Below are 17,177 nucleotides of genomic sequence, written 5' to 3'. Positions count from 1 at the left end.
GAGCTCCCAGGCCCTCGAAGACCCGGACCCCAGCCCTCACTTTACCCACGGTGCTCCCACCCGCTTCCCTCCCCAGCTGTGGATGAGAGCTGGGGAGGGAGTGAGGTCACTTTGAGGCTGCCCGGATCTGGGCAGTGGTTCTAACTGTGCTGTCAGGAGCCTCGAGTCAGGCAGCCCTTGCCTTTCTCGAGGCCAGGTAGGCAGCGAGGCAAAGCCCAAGGCCATTTCCAAGCCTTCAGGCAGAGGGACCGTGAAAGAAATGCAGTGAGAAGAGATGAAATGCCCTCCGCTTGGAGATTTGCTTATTCAAAGCAATGTCTGCTTAGTGACTACCTTTGGGAAAATTTTTTTAAAAAAAACAAAAGAAAGAAAGAAAATCAAGATATTTTTTTTTCCCTTTGTCTTGGATACCAAGGAGAAGGAAAGCGATCTGGATTGACTCTTCTCCCAGAGGACTCCAGAGTGGAAATTCACCATCCGGGGAAGGAGGTGGAACTTAAGTAAACGGAGACCTGGAAGGGAGGGAACAAAGCTGGGAGCAGCACAGAGACACTTGAGGGACAAGGAGTCAGGAGGCCTCCAGCATCTCACTGGGAGACTGTGGGCAAGCCCCACCCCTCAGTCTCTCCATCTGTAAAATTAAGGGGGCCGGAAAGGAAGTCTCTCGGGACTCCTGCTGCAATCAATATTCTGCAGGGGACTCACAGCCCACGAATGCCCCATCAAGGGCTCTCAAAAGTGATGTTTATTCACACCTGTTGGCAACCCAGGCCCAGCCCAGGAGTCAGAGGCACTGGGCACACAGTCTCCGCCCCTTCGGCCCCATCACATTGGAAACATCCAAACTGGTCAGGAGGCAGGAGCAGAAGCAACCAGCCTCACTTATTCCTCGCGATGCTTAGCGGCGGAGAACACGTCCATCTTACAGATGCAGAAACTGAGGCTCAGAGAGCTTCACAGAGCCCAAAGCCACCCAGCTAGTGAAGGGCTGAGTGAGGATTTGAACCTCCAGGAGATGGTGTTCAAGGGAGCTGGGCCAACACCAGGACCAGGTATAGGATAGGTGGACATGCTATGGAATGGCCGGTGGTGGGTTAAAGGCAGAGGCCGGGCCCCTCTCCCAGAAACGCGTGGCCCACACTGAGTGATTCTGACGCAGTATAGCACCAGCTCTGGGGGCCACTGCAACGAGGCCTCCACGGGGCACCAGCGCCAGCCAGACACAGCGTCTGGCCGCAGTCACCAGGATCTCCAGGACACACAGAGAGAAGGCGGCAGGGCCAGGCCAGACAGCTATGCTCCTGACTCTGAGGTCAGGGAACCAGGGTCTCCAGAAGGATGGCCCAAGAAAAGCAAGTGCCAGACTCCTGGAAGGGGTGCACTGGCTGGCTGCCCACACCGTTTCCCAAGCCCCTGCCCCCGTCCCTGCTCAGTGGCTTCCTCGTGTGGAGCCCTCCTCTCTCTCCCCCGGTGAATTTATGCTCCCTTGCTGAGCCAAGACCCCCCTAGCCCCCCTCCGGTCAGTGTCCCTGTTCCCTGGCACCCTCTGCCCCACCTGGATGAGTCTGCTTCCCTGTTCAGACTGAGTTTCTGGGTGGCTTTATTCCTGGCCCAGCCTGGAGGGATGTAACCCCTGGGAGATCACAGCAATGTCAGGACTTCCCAGCCCAGGTGCAGAATCGCTGATTCATTTCAGGTCCCTAACCAGGGAGGAGAGAACCTGGCCCCTCTTCTGGTGGTAATTACACAGTGCCAAGCCCAGCAGAAACCCTCCCAGGATCCACCCACTCCAACAAGCAAATGAACACAAACAAGGACTCCTAGGCTTGAATTTGAATCCAGAACTGCCCTGGCTCCCGGACCCAGGGCCACAACCTGCATCTCTGAGACCTCCAGCTGGGTGACACCTACCTGAGAATTAGCCACCCGATTCAGCTCACTCTAGAAAAACAAAGGAAGGCTCAGACACCCCTCCCCAGACTAGGGCAGCCAGGATTTAAACTCAGGACCCCAGGGGCCCCGGCCATCAACTCCAGGGCCTAGATCCACCACTGAGGCTTCCCTTAGGACTCTCTAAACACCCAGGTCCTGAAAGCCGAGCAGTGAGCACCAGTGAGCAAAGCTCCAAGAGGCCTCAGCTTTCACAGCCCCCGACTCCCGAATGCGCCGTCCAACTTGCTGAAGACCACAGGGGGAGTGGTGGTAAAACTGCCTTGATTAGGTGCCCGCGGTGTCTCTAGGTGTCTTACCCAGCAGTTCTTCATTCTTCTATGGAGGAAGCAGTGGCCCATTTTACAGATGAGAAAACCAAGGCCTGGGGGACTGGGACTTACACAAGAACCCATGACCAGTGCTGGGCCCAGAGTACGATGCCGGCAATCACCCCAACACCCAGGGGTGTTAGCCTTTAGGCTGCCCTGACTCAGACAGACTCCCAGGTGGAGAAGGGCAGAGTCCCCAGCAACAGTCAGAGGAAAGGGAGCAGGAACGATACTGGCAAAACAAATGGCGATGGCAAAGACAATTACAGAGGGTGGCACCGCGCGGAGCACCAGAGAGCTGTTTAATTCCCAGCCACAGCCCAATGGAGTGGGTGGCTACTTCATTGTTTTCATTTTGCATGTGAACAGACTGACTTTGGAGAGTTTATGTGACTCCTTCTAGCCACACAGCTGGCAAGGGACAAAGCCAGGATGTGGAGCCAGGCCTGCTTTCTACTTCACATGCTTGTGGGAAAAATAAAGGAAAAAGTAACACGTTTTAGGGACTGACCTCTTCCCTCCAGCCCAGGGATCCTGAAATGCGTTTCTCCTTAGCCAAAGACCTGCCCTGAGCCCTCACAGCCGCAGCTCCACCCCTTCCCACACCTCCTGCCCGGTCTCTCCTCGTTTTCCAGCTGCCAGAGCAAAAGAACGAGGTTCACTTACTGTGTCTGGGGTGGTGCAGCCGCTAGGTCTGGGTCTGCGGGAGGAGAGCAGAGGCAGAGCCCGTCAGGCCAGCGGCTGGCCCGAGGGACTCAGCGCATCCCCGCCCCCTTTCCCAGCTTCCCCGGGGGCACCAGAGACGGGGCCGCCAGCCCGGTGCCTGCTGCGTCCCTGCCTGCCCTCCCCCAGCCCCACACTACCATTACGCTCCCCTACCAGTCCTACCTGCCTGTCCCCACCCCCAGCCCCATGGCCCACATCCCAGCTCCGACCAGAACCAGTAACGCTGCCTGCTCTGGGCCTGCCCTCACCCGCAGCCCCTCGAGGAGCCCCTTGTCCCCAAGCCTGCAGGAAGTTCCTGCCGGTCCAGTCCCCAGTCCCTCCCGATGACAGAAGCTGCCATTTAACGCCGGCCTTATCAGGGCCTTCCTGCCCCCAGGGCTCCGGGAGGCTGCTGCTCTGGCGGCTGTGATTCCCTGGGAGAAGCTGCGGGGAGAGCGGAGCTTCAGGGACACAAGCTCTGGGAAGTAACTGTCACTGAAGCACAACCGACAGCCAACCACTGCCATTGACGGCCAACCACTGCCACTTAGGACGTGCCAAAGTGCACCAGATGCTGCAGGAATGCTAGGAATCTCCAATTCCCAACGGGAGCGATGGAATGCAGCTTCTTCCCAGTGGTCTGTCTTCCCTTCCTGCTTTCTGGGGACAGTGGAGGAGCCACAAGGCATCATCCATGCAGCCCTGAGCTCCCTGTAGCCCCGGAGGCCCGGAAATGGGAAGACCCTGGGCTCCCAGAGCACCTTACCAGCGACGGGGGCGGAGTCCAAGTGGATCAGTGGGGCGTCTTCCGCCTCCTTCTCTGGAGCAGCGCCTGGGACGCCCAGGCCAGCAGTGGTGTCCTCGTCATCATCGTCACTGTCATCAAACTCAAAGGCCTCGCCAGGGTCGTCCTCTGCCTCGGGGGAGGGGCCTGGGCCTCCAGGAAGCAGCGGATCTCCTGGAAGGGAGGAGGAGTTAGCCTGCTGCGGGGTCTCAGGGTTTGGTCCAGAGAGAGGGCTGGAAGTGGGGAGCAGCTGGGGGTCCGAGAGAGAGCACGCGGGCAGTTCCCAGAGACTAGATTAAACCCATGCCCAGGTCAGGTGGCCCTCCTGTGCCCCGAGGTTCCCGCGGGTGGCTTGGGGCTCTAAGCAGATGGGCAGTAGAGGGAGGGCAGGGAGCAAGCTTCCAAGGCGAGCGTGTGTGCATCTGGACTTGAATGGAAGTCTCTGGTTGTCTTGTTTTCTACTTTCCTATTTTGTAAGCAAGGGGGGGTTATGAATGCATCTGCCCACGTGCGTCTGGGCACACACCTTCGTGTGTATTTCCATGTGTCATATGTCTTTGCATTTTGCATATATGCGAATGAACTTGGCACCCTGCGCTTTATTTGGTATGCATGGGGGAGGGGAGCCTGAAGGCAGCCAGCTTTTGGGTACCAGGGCACAGACTGGCTGGGGCAGGGCTCCCAGCATGAAGGCCAACCCGGCCTTACTCCCTGCTTCTCTCCCCTGGGAGGACCCCTGCCCGCATCCCTTCTCTGTCTTAGCCTCTTGTTTTCTTCATCTGTTCCTGTAAAATGTGTAATGATTTATTTTGCCCCTTTAAGGGGGCAGGTCCTGGCCTGGGGTATGTCGCCAGCCACATCAGTAAACAAAGGATGTTGCAGCCATCGAGGCATCAGCCACTGCAGCCACCCCAGTGGTGCACCCTGAGGGGATTCAGGACCGAAAGAACAGGATGCTGGCCCCAGACAGCTAAAGCGCATATCAAAGGAATGATTTCAAAGAGCCCAGCCTCTCGCACTTCCCATATACAGAAGAGTGCTAAATTCATTAACTTGAGATGCCTGGTTTTCTTTAGTTAACAGTAATCTTCTGATGTTCTCACTACCTGATCTTTGTTGCAAAAACTCCTATATATCCTGGCTCCCCGCTCACCTCTTAGGAGCAGTCCCTCAGAGCTATCTGAGAGGCTGCCTCCCGGGCTTAAGTCCTCAGTAAGTCCGTCAAGTAAAACATAAACATAATTCTCTCCTCTTAGGTTGTGCATTTTTTTTCAGTCGACGGGCAGAACTCAGAAAACTTGAACAAGAACTTCACTTGTTTCATTCAACAAGTGAAGAAATGGATCCTCTATCCTAAACAGCGTAACAAGCCCTCACCTTTGGCCCTTTTCAGCAAGCTGAGATCCCCCAGTCTTCTGCCTTAGAAGACTTCTTTTCTAGAATCTGAGCCTAAACAGAACCTCAAGCATCCATTTAGCCCATCTCCCTACCTTGTGCAAACCCACTCCCAAACGAAGGGACAATGCGGGCTGGTTTGAAGCTGATCGCCCCTCCCTGGGCTGCCCGGAGCAGGCCTGTCACAGCTCATGTCACACATTTTAGAGCATGAGCTTGGGGCCCACCCCGTCCTGTCTGGGTCCCATTCACCTCACTGAACCTTGGTTTCTTCCCTGTAAAATGGAGAATGAGACAACAGCACCTACCTCATAAGGCTAATGTGAATGTGACGTGAGATGTGGGTCAGGGTTTCTCAGCCTCCTATCGGGCTGCATGGTCTTTGTGCTGGGGGGCTCTATAGGATGTGTAGCAGCATTCCTGCCCTCTACCCTCCAGCTATGACAACCAAAAATGTCTGCAGACATTGCCAAATGTCCCCTGGGGGACAAAACTGCCCCTGGTGGAGAACTGCTCTTGGCATAGTGCCTGGGATGTGAGTGTTACACAGGGACACCTGCTGCAATTTCTGTCCCCTCCCTGCCCGAGATCCTTGAGGACAGGACTGTCCACAGATGGATCGATAAGTAAATGGGTGGGGAGGTGGATGGAGCAGAGAGACAGCTAGACGGGCCAGTGGATGGACAGATGGACATATCTGATTCTAGCAGTCTCATTGACCAGAAAAATCCAAACCCCCCCCCACCCCACCCACAGTGACCTGGGGTTTCCAGAGCAGAACATTTTAGGTGCAAGTGTATCAAATTCAAGAAGACCCTTCCTCAGCTGCTTGACTGCAGCAGAAACGCAGAGCTGACAGGCCCTCCCCAGTCACATTTGGTATTACTTTTGATATTGCTTTCCACACTTGTGTTTGGATATGTATGTGTACACACATGTAAAATGTGCGTGTACAGCATCTTCTACTGTTCTCCCCTTGCTCATTCCACTCCAGCCACACCGGTCTCCTTGCTGTACTGTGAAAGCGCCAGCTCTGCTCCTGCCTCAGGACATTTGCACTTTCAGTCCTGGGGTCCAGAATGTTCTTTCCCCCAGGCGTCTTCTCCTGCTCTCACCTCCTTCAGGTCTTTACCATACGTCGGCTTCCAACGAGGCTGCCAGGACCAAAGCTGCCCCCAGTGACACCCGGGGGCTCCCGATTGGCCATGCCTGCTTTCTTTTTCTCTGTGGCCCTTATCAGCATGTGACACACAGTATGTTTCATTTATTTTACTGTCTGTCTCCTCTGCTAGAATGTAAGCTTCCTGAGGGCAGGCATTCTTGTCTGTTTCACTGTCATATTCCCAGCATCTGGTAATGTGCCCGACATATGGTAGGCACATAATTATTTGCTGAATACACACACACACACACACACACACACACACACACACACACACACACACACACACACCCCTATTATCAGGTCTATGGGTTGCAGTTTTAAAAGTTTAAAAAATACTGGAATAAATGACCTCAAAGTCCCTGCCCACTATTTCTGGACCACCAGATTCAGACCTATCCTGACCAAAGGGGCTTCAGTGCCCACGGTCCTGCCCTCTTGAATCTGCTGGGCATACAGTGGGGGGAGGGTTCCCTTTGCACGTGGCCTGTATCATTGTAGTCACTACGGTTTCACAGTCAGACCACCTGGGTTCAGACTCCAGCTCTCCCTTATACTGGCTGTGTGAGTGTCAAGTTATTTCACCGCCCTTCCCCCTACCCCACCAAGCTGCAGTTTTCTGATCTGTCAAATGAGGACAATGATAGTAACTGCCTTACAGGGTTGTTGGGAGGATGGAATGAATTGACAGACATTAAAGCACCCAGTGCGAGGTATGGGCTCGCTAAATGTCAGCTGTTCTTACAATGACGATTCTACTTACCATCACTGTCATTGCAACATCATGATCATTATCGTTATTACTATTATTATTGCCTTGAGTCATAGCCCAGGCCCTGACCCTGGGTGAGATGGAGAGCCCCTCCCCATTCACAGGCCAGGCCCAGCCCCAGGTGACCCGGCCCCCAGGCTGTGTCCAGGGACTTAGGTTATTTCTGCACCTTCTCCCTTTAAGAGTTCAAATAGCTTCAGTTAGCCCAGCAATCAACACAGTCATGCCCGCATCCAGTGAACTGTCCCCGAGAGCCCCTGGGCCGGGAGGTTCAAGCGGAGACAGACGTGGCCCCTCAGTGTCAAGGAGCTCACTACAGGGTGAGGCAGGCAGATACAGCCAGAGAACAATGGAAAAGCCCAGAGACTGAGCCGGTGCTAAAGAGAGGAGGGGGCTTATGTGGGGCGCGGCTTTGGCACAAGGCTGCCCCTGTGCAGAGCCTTAAAGGGGGAGCAGCGGTCTGACAGGCTCAGGTTACAGGTCGGGGGCTATTCCAGGCTGAGGCCAGAGCAGAGAACAGCAAGTGGCCCAGTGGAGGTGAAGACGTGAGCAAGGATGATGGGGGTGAGAACACGGCTGCGAGGTGCTGGGGGGATTTGAATTTTTCGTGAAGACCATGGGAAGCTCTCAAAGAGTCAGAAAGTGGCAAAGAGACTAGTTCAACCAGATGAAACCAGCCTGCAATGTCAGATACACCCAGAACAGTAAACTTTCATCAAATGTTTGCTGAATGGAACTGAATTGATTTCATCATAAGATACTTTCGCTCTCAGTTTGCATGTCTGGCCCCTTGGTGTGTAGGAGAAAGGGTTCAGGGTGCCTGGGACAGCGGCGAGGGGTGTGGACATCCTGGGACCCAAGGCCACGGCCATGAATCAGAAAATGACCTTGTTCCCAAGATTCTGTTCCGGATCCTGAGACCCAGGCAATTAGGCACAGCTCCTTATCAGAAGGAAAAATCAGGAGGCCCATCCCTGGATAATTGAGAGCTGAACTGAGCCCTTCCCACCCATCCAGACAGTTGCCAGGGCTGGAGGTGACCACACACGCCTGTGATGTTCATGGACATGCCCCGTCCTCGGGAGAGCCCACCCCAGCGAGTCCCCAGCGAATCCAGAAGGCCGGGACCCAGGAAGCCACCCACGCTATGGAGAAGGTGTGACTACCGTGCTGGTCCCCCACCCTTCAGAAAAGAACACGGAGGCTCGGGGTGGGGTGGGGTGGGGGAGAGTCCTCCCTGGGCTCTGCCCGGGGGCTCAGAGCACAGCACAGGCGGCCCGTCCTGCCAACACCCCAGAGATAGCAGCTGCCGTGCACTGAGCCATTGATTACCACACGCCAGGGTCCCACCTGCATTTAAACCTCGAAACGCCACAGCAGAGGGTATCGTTATTATCCCCATGTTTGTGGGTGGTGAAACGGAGCCAGAGAGACACCAAGTCACTCGGCTGAGCTCACAGTGGCAGTGGCAGGGCTGGACTGGAGAAAAAGCCCTGGCTTGTTACCATTCTGCTAACTGCCACCCCCCAAAAAGAACAAGAGGCCAGGAAGCTGGGCCCAATGGGAGAAATGGCCTTGCCTCCAGCTCCTCCAGGATGGGGTCCCGATTCTACCAGCAGTGTCCAACACCGTTAGGGTTGCCGGATAAAAATACAGGACATCAAATTGAATTTCAGATTAAAAAAACAATATTTTTTAGTCTAAGTATGTATTTTTCTGCTTTTTTTTTTTTTTAACTTTAGCAGCCCCACCACTGCTAGATGACCCGGCCTCCTCAGTTCCTTAGCAGATGGAGATGGATGGCCCCGCCCTTCCCCTGAGCCCCAACTCCCCACTCAATTCATAAGCTTTACCCTCAAGCACACCTCAGTCCCCAGAGGGGCTCTGCTCGTCTCTCCAGGGGACCTCAGGGAGAAAGGTAAGGAGTCAGCCCTTACCTGGAGCCCGCTCTATGAGGAGGAAATCTTTATTTCCATGTTGTAGGCAAGGAACCTGAGGCAGAGGGGTGAGGCCACTGGCCCAAGGGCACACAGCTAACCGCCAGTAGGGCCAGATTCACACCCGAGGTCAGCCTACTCCAAAGCTAGTGGCCCTGGGGCAGGCCCCACGGCCCGTTCAGAGGCGGGAGAAGCAGGCACCCGGAGTACCATACCTATGGCAGCCTGTGGAGGATGGGAGGAAGCCATCAGACAGGGTGCAGCTCACCGGCACCGTCCCAGCGCTCGCCTGCAAACAGAAGGCCAGAAATCTGATCAGAGGGCGTTCAAGGCTGAAGTTCCAGCGGCAGAGAAGGCTCGCTGACTCGTGATCTGTGCACGCCAGCCTGCCGGCTCTCACCCTGTACCCCAGCCGCTTCGGGAGCACAGGACAGCGCCAGCAAGGGCCCAGCCCTCACCTTCATAAATCATTAACCTGCAGAAAAACCAGCAGCGGCTGAACCCTAAGCCATCTTCCCAGAAGGCCCCTGCCTCCACGGACGTTCCTCTGCCCAATACCAAGGAACCTCGGGAGCCTGCCGGGTCCAGCTAGGCTGACAGGTGGGTCCCCACTGGCTGACAGGTGAAACTCCAGCCTCAGAAGCCAGGACCACACTCAGCCCCCGTGTCGCAGAAGCTGGATCACACCTGAACTGTCATGGACGTGGCCGGACACTTTCTCCTCCACGGGCGCCCTTGGGTCCAGCCGCCGCTCTCCCCAGCTCCCGCCCCAGTGGTCCCACGGAAGGCCATTCACTCTCTCTGTCTCTCCCTGTGCTGCACCCACGAGGTTGGCCACTTGGCACGTGGGTGTGAGGGAAATAAAGCGCTTCATGGAGACAGGTTGCTCGAGATCGGGGCGGAATCCCAAATGCTGGGAGCTGGGGGCAGTTTCTCCAGGCCTCGCAGTGGAGGATCCCGCAACCAAGAAGCCAGCGCCTCCACCGGGCTTCCCGGGCCCTGGAGCCAAGCTTGCCCGATGCCTCCTGCAAAGCAGTGACGGAAAGAGTTCTCCCCACTCCCGGTTCACACCCCCGATTCTGAGCTAGAGGCAGTCCTTCTAGACTTCCTGGGGAGGAGGGGATCGACCCTGGAGGGAAAGCCCCAAGCCCTCCTTTCTAATCAGCGCCTGACGCAAACTGGCTGCGAGGCTATTTTCCTTTCCAATCCTTAAAGCCTCTATTTGTGTTAGCTGGTTTCCTACGTAAAAATAGGATGCATGTGAAGGGCAATCAATTAATAACAGCAAACATCTAGGCAGTGCCTACTATATCTCCGACATTATTCTGAGCACTTTACAAATATGAAAATCCAAATTATGAGAAAATGAGGCCCAGGGTGGTTAAGTAAGTAGCCCAAGATCACACAGCTAGTAGGCAGCAGAGCCAGGGGGTGAACCCAGGCCATGGGCCCCAGTGTGTGCTCATTATGTAACCACCATGCTCTACTGTCTCTCAAAGTCCAAAACAATACAAAAGATGTGCAATGAAAAGTCAGTCTCTCAAATCCCCCAGGACTGACCACTATTACTGGTTTCTTATGAATCTTTCCAGAACTATGCCATGTATGCACTAGCTTGTTTATCCGTATATATGCCTTGTTTTAGACAGGAGGAAGCACACTGCACACCCTGTGGTGCAACCACGTTTTTAAAAAAATTTTTTAATGGAAGTATACTTTATTTACAATGTTTCAGGTGTAGAGCAAAGTGATTCAGTTATACACGGGCACGTGTGTGTATATATATTCCTTTTCAGCTTCTTTTCCATTATAGTTTATGACAAGATATTGACTACAGTTCACTGTACTATACAGTAGGTCCTGGTTTATCTATTTTATACATAGTAGTGTGTTAATCCCAAATTGCTAATTTATCCCTCCACCACCCCCTTCCCCTTTGGTAATCATAAATTTGTTTTCTATCTGTTTTGTAAATAAGTTCATTTGTATCAGTCTTTTTAGATTCCACATATAAGTGATGTCACATATCTGTCTTCTCTGTCTGACTTACTTCACTTAGCAACCACGTTTTTCGCTTAAGAATCTCCATGATCAATTCAGAACAGTACACAGAAATCAGTCTCACTTTTTTAATGGCTGCGTAGTATTTTGGGGCAGATGGGATATACCATAACTGACATAAACCCTATCAAGGGACACTGAGGTTGTTTCCAGGCGTTGGTGTTGTAAAGCCTTCCTCCATACACTTGGCCTTGAGCGCATTGGTGCATGAACCTGTCAGTCACACTCCTAGGCGGGATCTGCTGGGTCAGAGAATTGCACTTTTCATTCTCACTGAATGCAAATTGCTCTCCACTAAGTGTGTGACTGTGTCTTTTACCCACACTGAAAACTCTCAGCAAAGGTTGGGAAAAGCAAACTAAAATGTCTGCAAATCCCTTCGCAAGTTGAAAAGTCAAACAACAGCTGCATAGCAGTCTCCCTGCAGGTCCGTCTGCCCTGTGGGCTCATTCAGAACCACTGAAGAAGGAGCAGGGAGACATATCCATTTTGCAGGAAGAAAAAGGAAGGCACCCAGCCCAGCTTCATGTGCAAACTGCTCCTTAAATATTTTCTTTAAGGTGTGTACATTGTGTTTTAGACATAATGCCATTGCACACTTAATAGACTAAGGTATAGTGTAAACATAACTTTTATATGCACTGGGAAAAATAAAGCGTGACTCGCTTTACTGCAGTATTCACTTTATTGCGGTGGTCTGGAACCCAACTCAAAGTATCTCCCAGGTACGCCTGTACTAGTCATGGTAACTTTGATCACTTAGTTAAAGTGATGTCTCCCTGAGGTTTCTCCACTGTAAAGTTACTATTTTCCTTTGTAATTAATAAACATCCTGTGGGGAGAAATATATATATATATTTTTTTCTGATCAAGCAGAAGCCCAGGATCCTTCCCTCTAGGTCAGAAAGTCCAATGTCCTCTCCTTTTTCCTCATTTTCAGGGGTGACTCCTGCCCTCCCCTCCAAGCCCAAGGCTTTTCCCAGAAAGGAACAGAGACATCAACATACAAGGAGCCCAGAGATTTATCTGCGTTATTTCATTAACAGATGAGGAAACCAAGGCTCAGAGAAGTAAGGATTTGCCCAAGGTCACAGAGGCAAGTGAACAAAGTGACAACACTAGGATTCAATCCAGGGGTATTGACCCCAAACCCTAGTCTCAACCCCTTAATCACACGGCCTCCCTGGACTTCAGGGCTGGCATCTGGGAGGCATTTGCTGCAGACTAATCGGGGGCAGTGAGGTCCCCGGGCAAGGGCCCAGGCCAGCAAGCCCCGTGCACACCCACAGGCCTATGGCCACCATTTTGCACACACGTGCCCCAAGGCTCAGAAGGATGTGAGTGAGGGAATAGGCATGGCTCAGAGCAGCGCAACTCCCTGCTAGAGACCTTCACGGCACAATAATTAGAAAAGAAGTCAAGGCTACCTGATACCACCTGGGCCCACTACCCAGTAGCCATAATACCTTGGATGAGTTACTTAACCCCGTCTCTGTGCCTCAGTTTATTCATCTGCAAAATGGGGATTAAAAAGTACCTACTGGGGCTTCCCTGGTGGCACAGTGGTTGAGAATCTGCCTTCCAATGAAGGGGACACTGGTTCGAGCCCTGGTCTGGGAAGATCCCACATGCCGCTGAGCAACTAAGCCCATGCACCACAACTACTGAGCCTGCACTCTAGAGCCCGCGAGCCACAACTACTGAGCCCCCGTGTCACAACTACTGAAGCCCGCACGCCTAGAGCCCGTGCTCCGTAACAAAGAGAAGCCATCCGCAATGAGAAGCCCGCGCACCGCAATGAAGAGTAGCCCCCGCTCGCCGCAACTAGAGAAAGCCTGTGCACAGCAACAAAGACCCAACGCAGCCAAAAATAAATAAATAAATATTTTTAAAAAATACTTCTAAGAAGTACCTATTTCATGGGGTTCTTAAGAAAATTAAAAGTAAATACATACAACACCCTTGGAGGGGTCCCTGGGACACGGTAGTCTCTGGCTGTCATTAACGCCCAGGGCACAGACTGTGATGACCAAAGCTCTACCTTGGGAGTCGGGGATCCAGGCTGGAGTCTCATCTCCACTGGCAGGTGAGCTGAGCCTTGGCATCCTCATCTGTAAAATGGGGTTCCTGCTACCTGGGCCATGGGACTCCCAGCAGCGTCCCTGAGGTCAACCACAAAGCCCCAGCAGGCTCAGTCAGTGCCAAGATGCCCGTCCTCGACGTGTCACCACCAGAACGGGAAACAGCAAGTGGGACCATGCGTCTGGGTTCTGCATCCCAGGAGATACCCTGGAGGAGGCTCAAAGGGGAACCCCAAGGGCTTCCAAGCCGTGAGGGTCTGGGGGCAGCCAAGTCCATCTGTGCGCTGGGCTCTGCCTCCTGCTCTCGGTGTGACCCCAGGCCCCACCTTGGCCTCTCAGAGCTGCAGCCTCCATCTCTGTAAAGTGGGCATGACAGCACCCGCCCGGAGGATGCCGCAGGCTGCCACAGCCAGGAGCCGGGGCATATAGGTGTGAACGTGAGCAAACGTGGGGTTGCTCAGCTATTTCCTTTTTTTATTTTTTTTTAAGTCTTCCTTGAGCTATGCATGGTCTGCAAGCTTCAAGGTCGGAGGCTGAGCTGGAAGGAATGTGTTGTGGTGCCCCTGAAATGAACCTCGCTCTTAAAAGCGGCCCAGAACCTTCCTGCCACAGCGGTCTCTGGCAAAAGAGGCAGTCTGGCTGGGGAAGGAGCGTCGACTGAAAACCAAGAGTGGCCCAGCAGGATTATCTACAGAATTACCTACACTCAGGGATTCCAACTGTTTCTAAAGTGCAGAGAGGAAAAGGACAGAAGGAAACTCGCTAAGGTATATGAACAGTGTTTGCCTGGGTGGCAGGGCTCCAGGAGATTTTCTTTTGACCCTCTTTCCATTCTTCTGAATTTTCCAGATCTTCTACAGTGAGTATTATAAGGAGGGAAGATGAAAAGAAGCATTCTCATTTTTAAAAAGAGGACTAAGGCAAAACATCACAGGCCGGACCAGACAGTAGCCGCAAGATGGTGTTGAAAGGGTGGGATCTGTTGCTAGATCTGAGTTCGAATCCCAGCTCTGCCACTTCCAGCTGTTACAATTCACCCCCTTCTCCCCAGCACCTGCCTCACAGAGGTCCTGTGCTCATGAAACGGGACCGTGGTGTGTGGTGGGGTAGCTCTCAGCCTACAGTGGCCACTGTTAGCACGGTGATATTCTCAGTGCTCCACGTAGGTGGTAGGGTTATGGAGACTTTCTTCTCTGGGGGGTCATCTCTTTAAACACGACTGCCAAGACTGGCTAGGCAGGCAGACCCCCAAATGGTGCTCTTGCCCGTGAGCCTACACAGAACGACCAGCAGCAGGCTGTACTTCTCGAGCACGTTCAGACAGAGCGAGAAGCAGAGGAGCAAGCCCAGCTCCGGGTGTGCCCCCCAAGCGCCGTCAAGTTCAGTGACCGGGACCACCCAAGAGCGGCCAGATTAGCATTTCCCTCCACCCTGGACAGCCCTGCTCACCACAGCAGGTGTCTTCCAGGCTCTAATTTAATCAGACCCTTATCAGTTCCTCCTTCCTCTAGAGCTCAAGGTCCATCTAGCCCAGAGGCCCGGCAGGAAACCCTCCTCCAGCCTGCACGCACCTGTCCCTCCTCACTAGTCCCTGAGATTCATCCCATCCCGGACCATCTCCCACCTCCCACTCAAGTGAATGTCCCCATCAGCTCCCCCTGAATGAGGCCTGGAGAAATACACCAGGAAGGCTCCTCAAAATCAGGGAGGCTGCACAAATCAGGCCAGGAGTTTGAGGATGGGGAAGGCGGGACTCTGCGGGGAGGAGAGGAGAGGGGAGGGGAGGGGAGGGGAGGGGAGGGGAGTGTGGGCAGGGGCCCAGGTAGGCAGGCAGGCAGGCAGTCCCAGAGGGAGATGCTGGCATAACCGAGTCGGGCAGCCTTGCCAGAGGAAATGTAGATGCCAACCTGTTCTGCACAGAGGGGAACAAGGACCAGGATCTGGCCCAGGCCCCCACCTCCAACTCTGGCCTCAGAGGCACCCTGTCTGTCTCCTGGAAGCTGGGAAAAAAGTGCGGGATGGGAGGTAAGACCAGGGGTGTGGACCAGAGCTCCTCCTGCAACCACAGCCTCCGGGAGGCCTCTCCAGGTTTCAGCCCCTGTCAGATGTGAGCTTGACCAACACACGCCCACCTCTGCCGCCACAGCAAGGGTTCCAAAGCACACAGCCTCAGACTCTTCCTCATCACCTTCGCCTTAGGAACGCAGGTCCTCAGCAAGGCCCTCCCTGACCTGCTGCACCACCCTCCCCACCGACCTCTCTGGTCTGGGCGGTTCCCATGCCCGGCCTGACTGTTCCAGTCCTCATGAAGGGCTTCAGGCCCATCGCTTTGCCGACCTGTTCTATATCTCTGGGTCTTTGCTCAGTTTGTTTGTTCCCTCCAGGGAGAATTCTCTCTCAGAACCAAAGAGCAAACTCCTACTCAACCTTCAAAACCCAGACCCTTCTCCTCTGTGAGGCCTCCCCAGACCCATCTCATGCAGTGGTTCCCAAGCCTGGTTTAAAAAATACCTGAATCTGTGCTCGCTTCAGCAGCACATATACTAAAATTGGAAAGATAGAGAGAAGATTAGCATGGCCCCTGCACAAGGATGACACGCAAATTCGTGAAGCGTTCCATCTTCTTTTGTTATACAGCAGCAACTAACACAACAATGTAAAGCAATTATACTCCAATAAAGATGTTTAAAAAAAAGAAAGAAAGAAAGAAACCTGTGTCCCAGGCCCACAATTCTGAATTGGTAGCCTGTGGGTGCAGCCTGAGAAAGTCTATTTTCAAAGAGCACAGGTGATTCTGGGATACCTACAGCCCCCATTAGAACGGTCTCCCTCCCTAGACGGGCCTCTTCTTTTCGTCTCCGTGCCCAGAGCACCAACCCACACGCTAGACAACAGCTGAGCTGCACTGAACTAAGCCCGGAGCCTGAGAACTTTCATCTGCTTAGGATCCACTCACTGAGGAGACCATGAGGCTGGCGTATCCCTGAACCTGGGGTGGCTGCAGGTGTGGGGCTTCCTGACCAGTGGAGGAGGGGCACAGGCCCAGATGGGGACCTCAGCCCAGGTGTCCTCTGCCCTGCCCAGAAAGCCTGGGGCCAGGAGGAAGAGCAGGGTCTGCAAGCTGTATGGCGGGGGCACCTCTGCCCTGGGAGTCCCTCATCGCAAGCAGCCCCCCTGCTGCAGACTGTGGAGGGGGCTAGTTCGCAGGGGCTCTGGAGAGACAAGGTGCCTTGGCCAAGAGAACACAGGTGGAGGTACAGCAAGGAGGACACGTGTCCAGGACCCAGAGCCCTGGAAAGCACTCAGCCTGGGGTCAGAGAGACCAGCTTCAGACGCTGAATGTGTGCTTGCCCTCCAGCGGCCAGACCTCAGGAAGTTACTCACCCTCTCTGTGCTTCCTGTCGTCATCTGTCAGATGCAGATGTAAGCGGAGTGACATCTGAAAATGCCGGCAGGCCCTTACCAAATGTTAGTTCCCTTCCTGGAGTTCCTGCCGCTCCTGGAGGACAGTGTTGCCCCATTCTGCAGATTGCTCAACTGAGTCCAGGCCGATGGTCCACCAGAATACCAGCCCTGACCTTTGTGACCCTCGTCATCCTTGAGATCACAAAATGATCGTCTTAGAAACAATAACAGGTGCCGTCTCCCAGTACTGCCGTCTCCCAGCACTGCCGTGCACCAGAACCCCTGCTGAACATTTTACAGTGTCTGTCTAATTTAATTCCCACAACAGATGAGGGAAAGGAGGCTGAGAGACTGAGGATGTTCCCAAGGCCAAACAGTGGCTGAGCAGGGTCCCTGGGTCGTGAGCTGGGAGAGCCAGGGCGGGACCTTCGGGCTGGGATCCCAGCCACGGGATCCCAGAACGGACCAGGTGCCAGGTGGCTGAGGGCACGGGTGAGTGGGGAGAGCATCCTCCCAGACCCTCCACAGCCCGTAGTGGGAGCCTCCACATGCCAGAGGGACACAGGGCCAGCTCCTCTCCCTGCACACCAGGCGCCAAGCCACTCAATGGGCTT

General features: G+C 54.0%; 1 protein-coding gene, 1 long non-coding RNA gene and 1 other non-coding gene across 11 annotated transcripts in view; 2 read left to right on the top strand and 1 right to left on the bottom strand.

The window, feature by feature from the left end:
* ARHGEF10L (Rho guanine nucleotide exchange factor 10 like) overlaps positions 1 to 17,177 on the bottom strand; it is a 162,086-nt gene that overhangs the window by 100,287 nt on the left and 44,622 nt on the right. For all 9 annotated transcript variants that reach the window (XR_010939627.1, XM_067722085.1, XM_067722053.1 and 6 more), the window contains 3 exons: positions 9,232 to 9,305; positions 3,733 to 3,924; positions 2,928 to 2,961 (listed from right to left, as the gene is read on the bottom strand). Coding sequence is in view for 8 of the 9 variants with exons in the window: in XM_067722085.1 (XP_067578186.1) it covers positions 2,928 to 2,961; positions 3,733 to 3,924; positions 9,232 to 9,265 (260 nt within the window). In the remaining variant the exon portion in view is untranslated. The remainder of the gene's footprint in view (positions 1 to 2,927; positions 2,962 to 3,732; positions 3,925 to 9,231; positions 9,306 to 17,177) is intronic.
* LOC137216198 (uncharacterized) lies at positions 9,497 to 12,938 on the top strand. The gene is made up of 3 exons (XR_010939628.1): positions 9,497 to 9,616; positions 12,018 to 12,147; positions 12,668 to 12,938. It is a non-coding gene; the product is annotated as an uncharacterized lncRNA (long non-coding RNA).
* Positions 15,678 to 15,784, top strand: LOC137220245 (U6 spliceosomal RNA). Its single transcript, XR_010941558.1, has one exon. It is a non-coding gene; the product is annotated as a U6 spliceosomal RNA (small nuclear RNA).

The sequence above is a fragment of the Pseudorca crassidens genome, chromosome 2 (genome assembly GCF_039906515.1).
Source record: "Pseudorca crassidens isolate mPseCra1 chromosome 2, mPseCra1.hap1, whole genome shotgun sequence".
In the NCBI taxonomy this organism is placed as follows: Eukaryota; Metazoa; Chordata; class Mammalia; order Artiodactyla; family Delphinidae; genus Pseudorca; species Pseudorca crassidens.
Note: the sequence above shows the minus strand (reverse complement) of the source record. Positions and strands in the feature narration are given on the sequence as shown.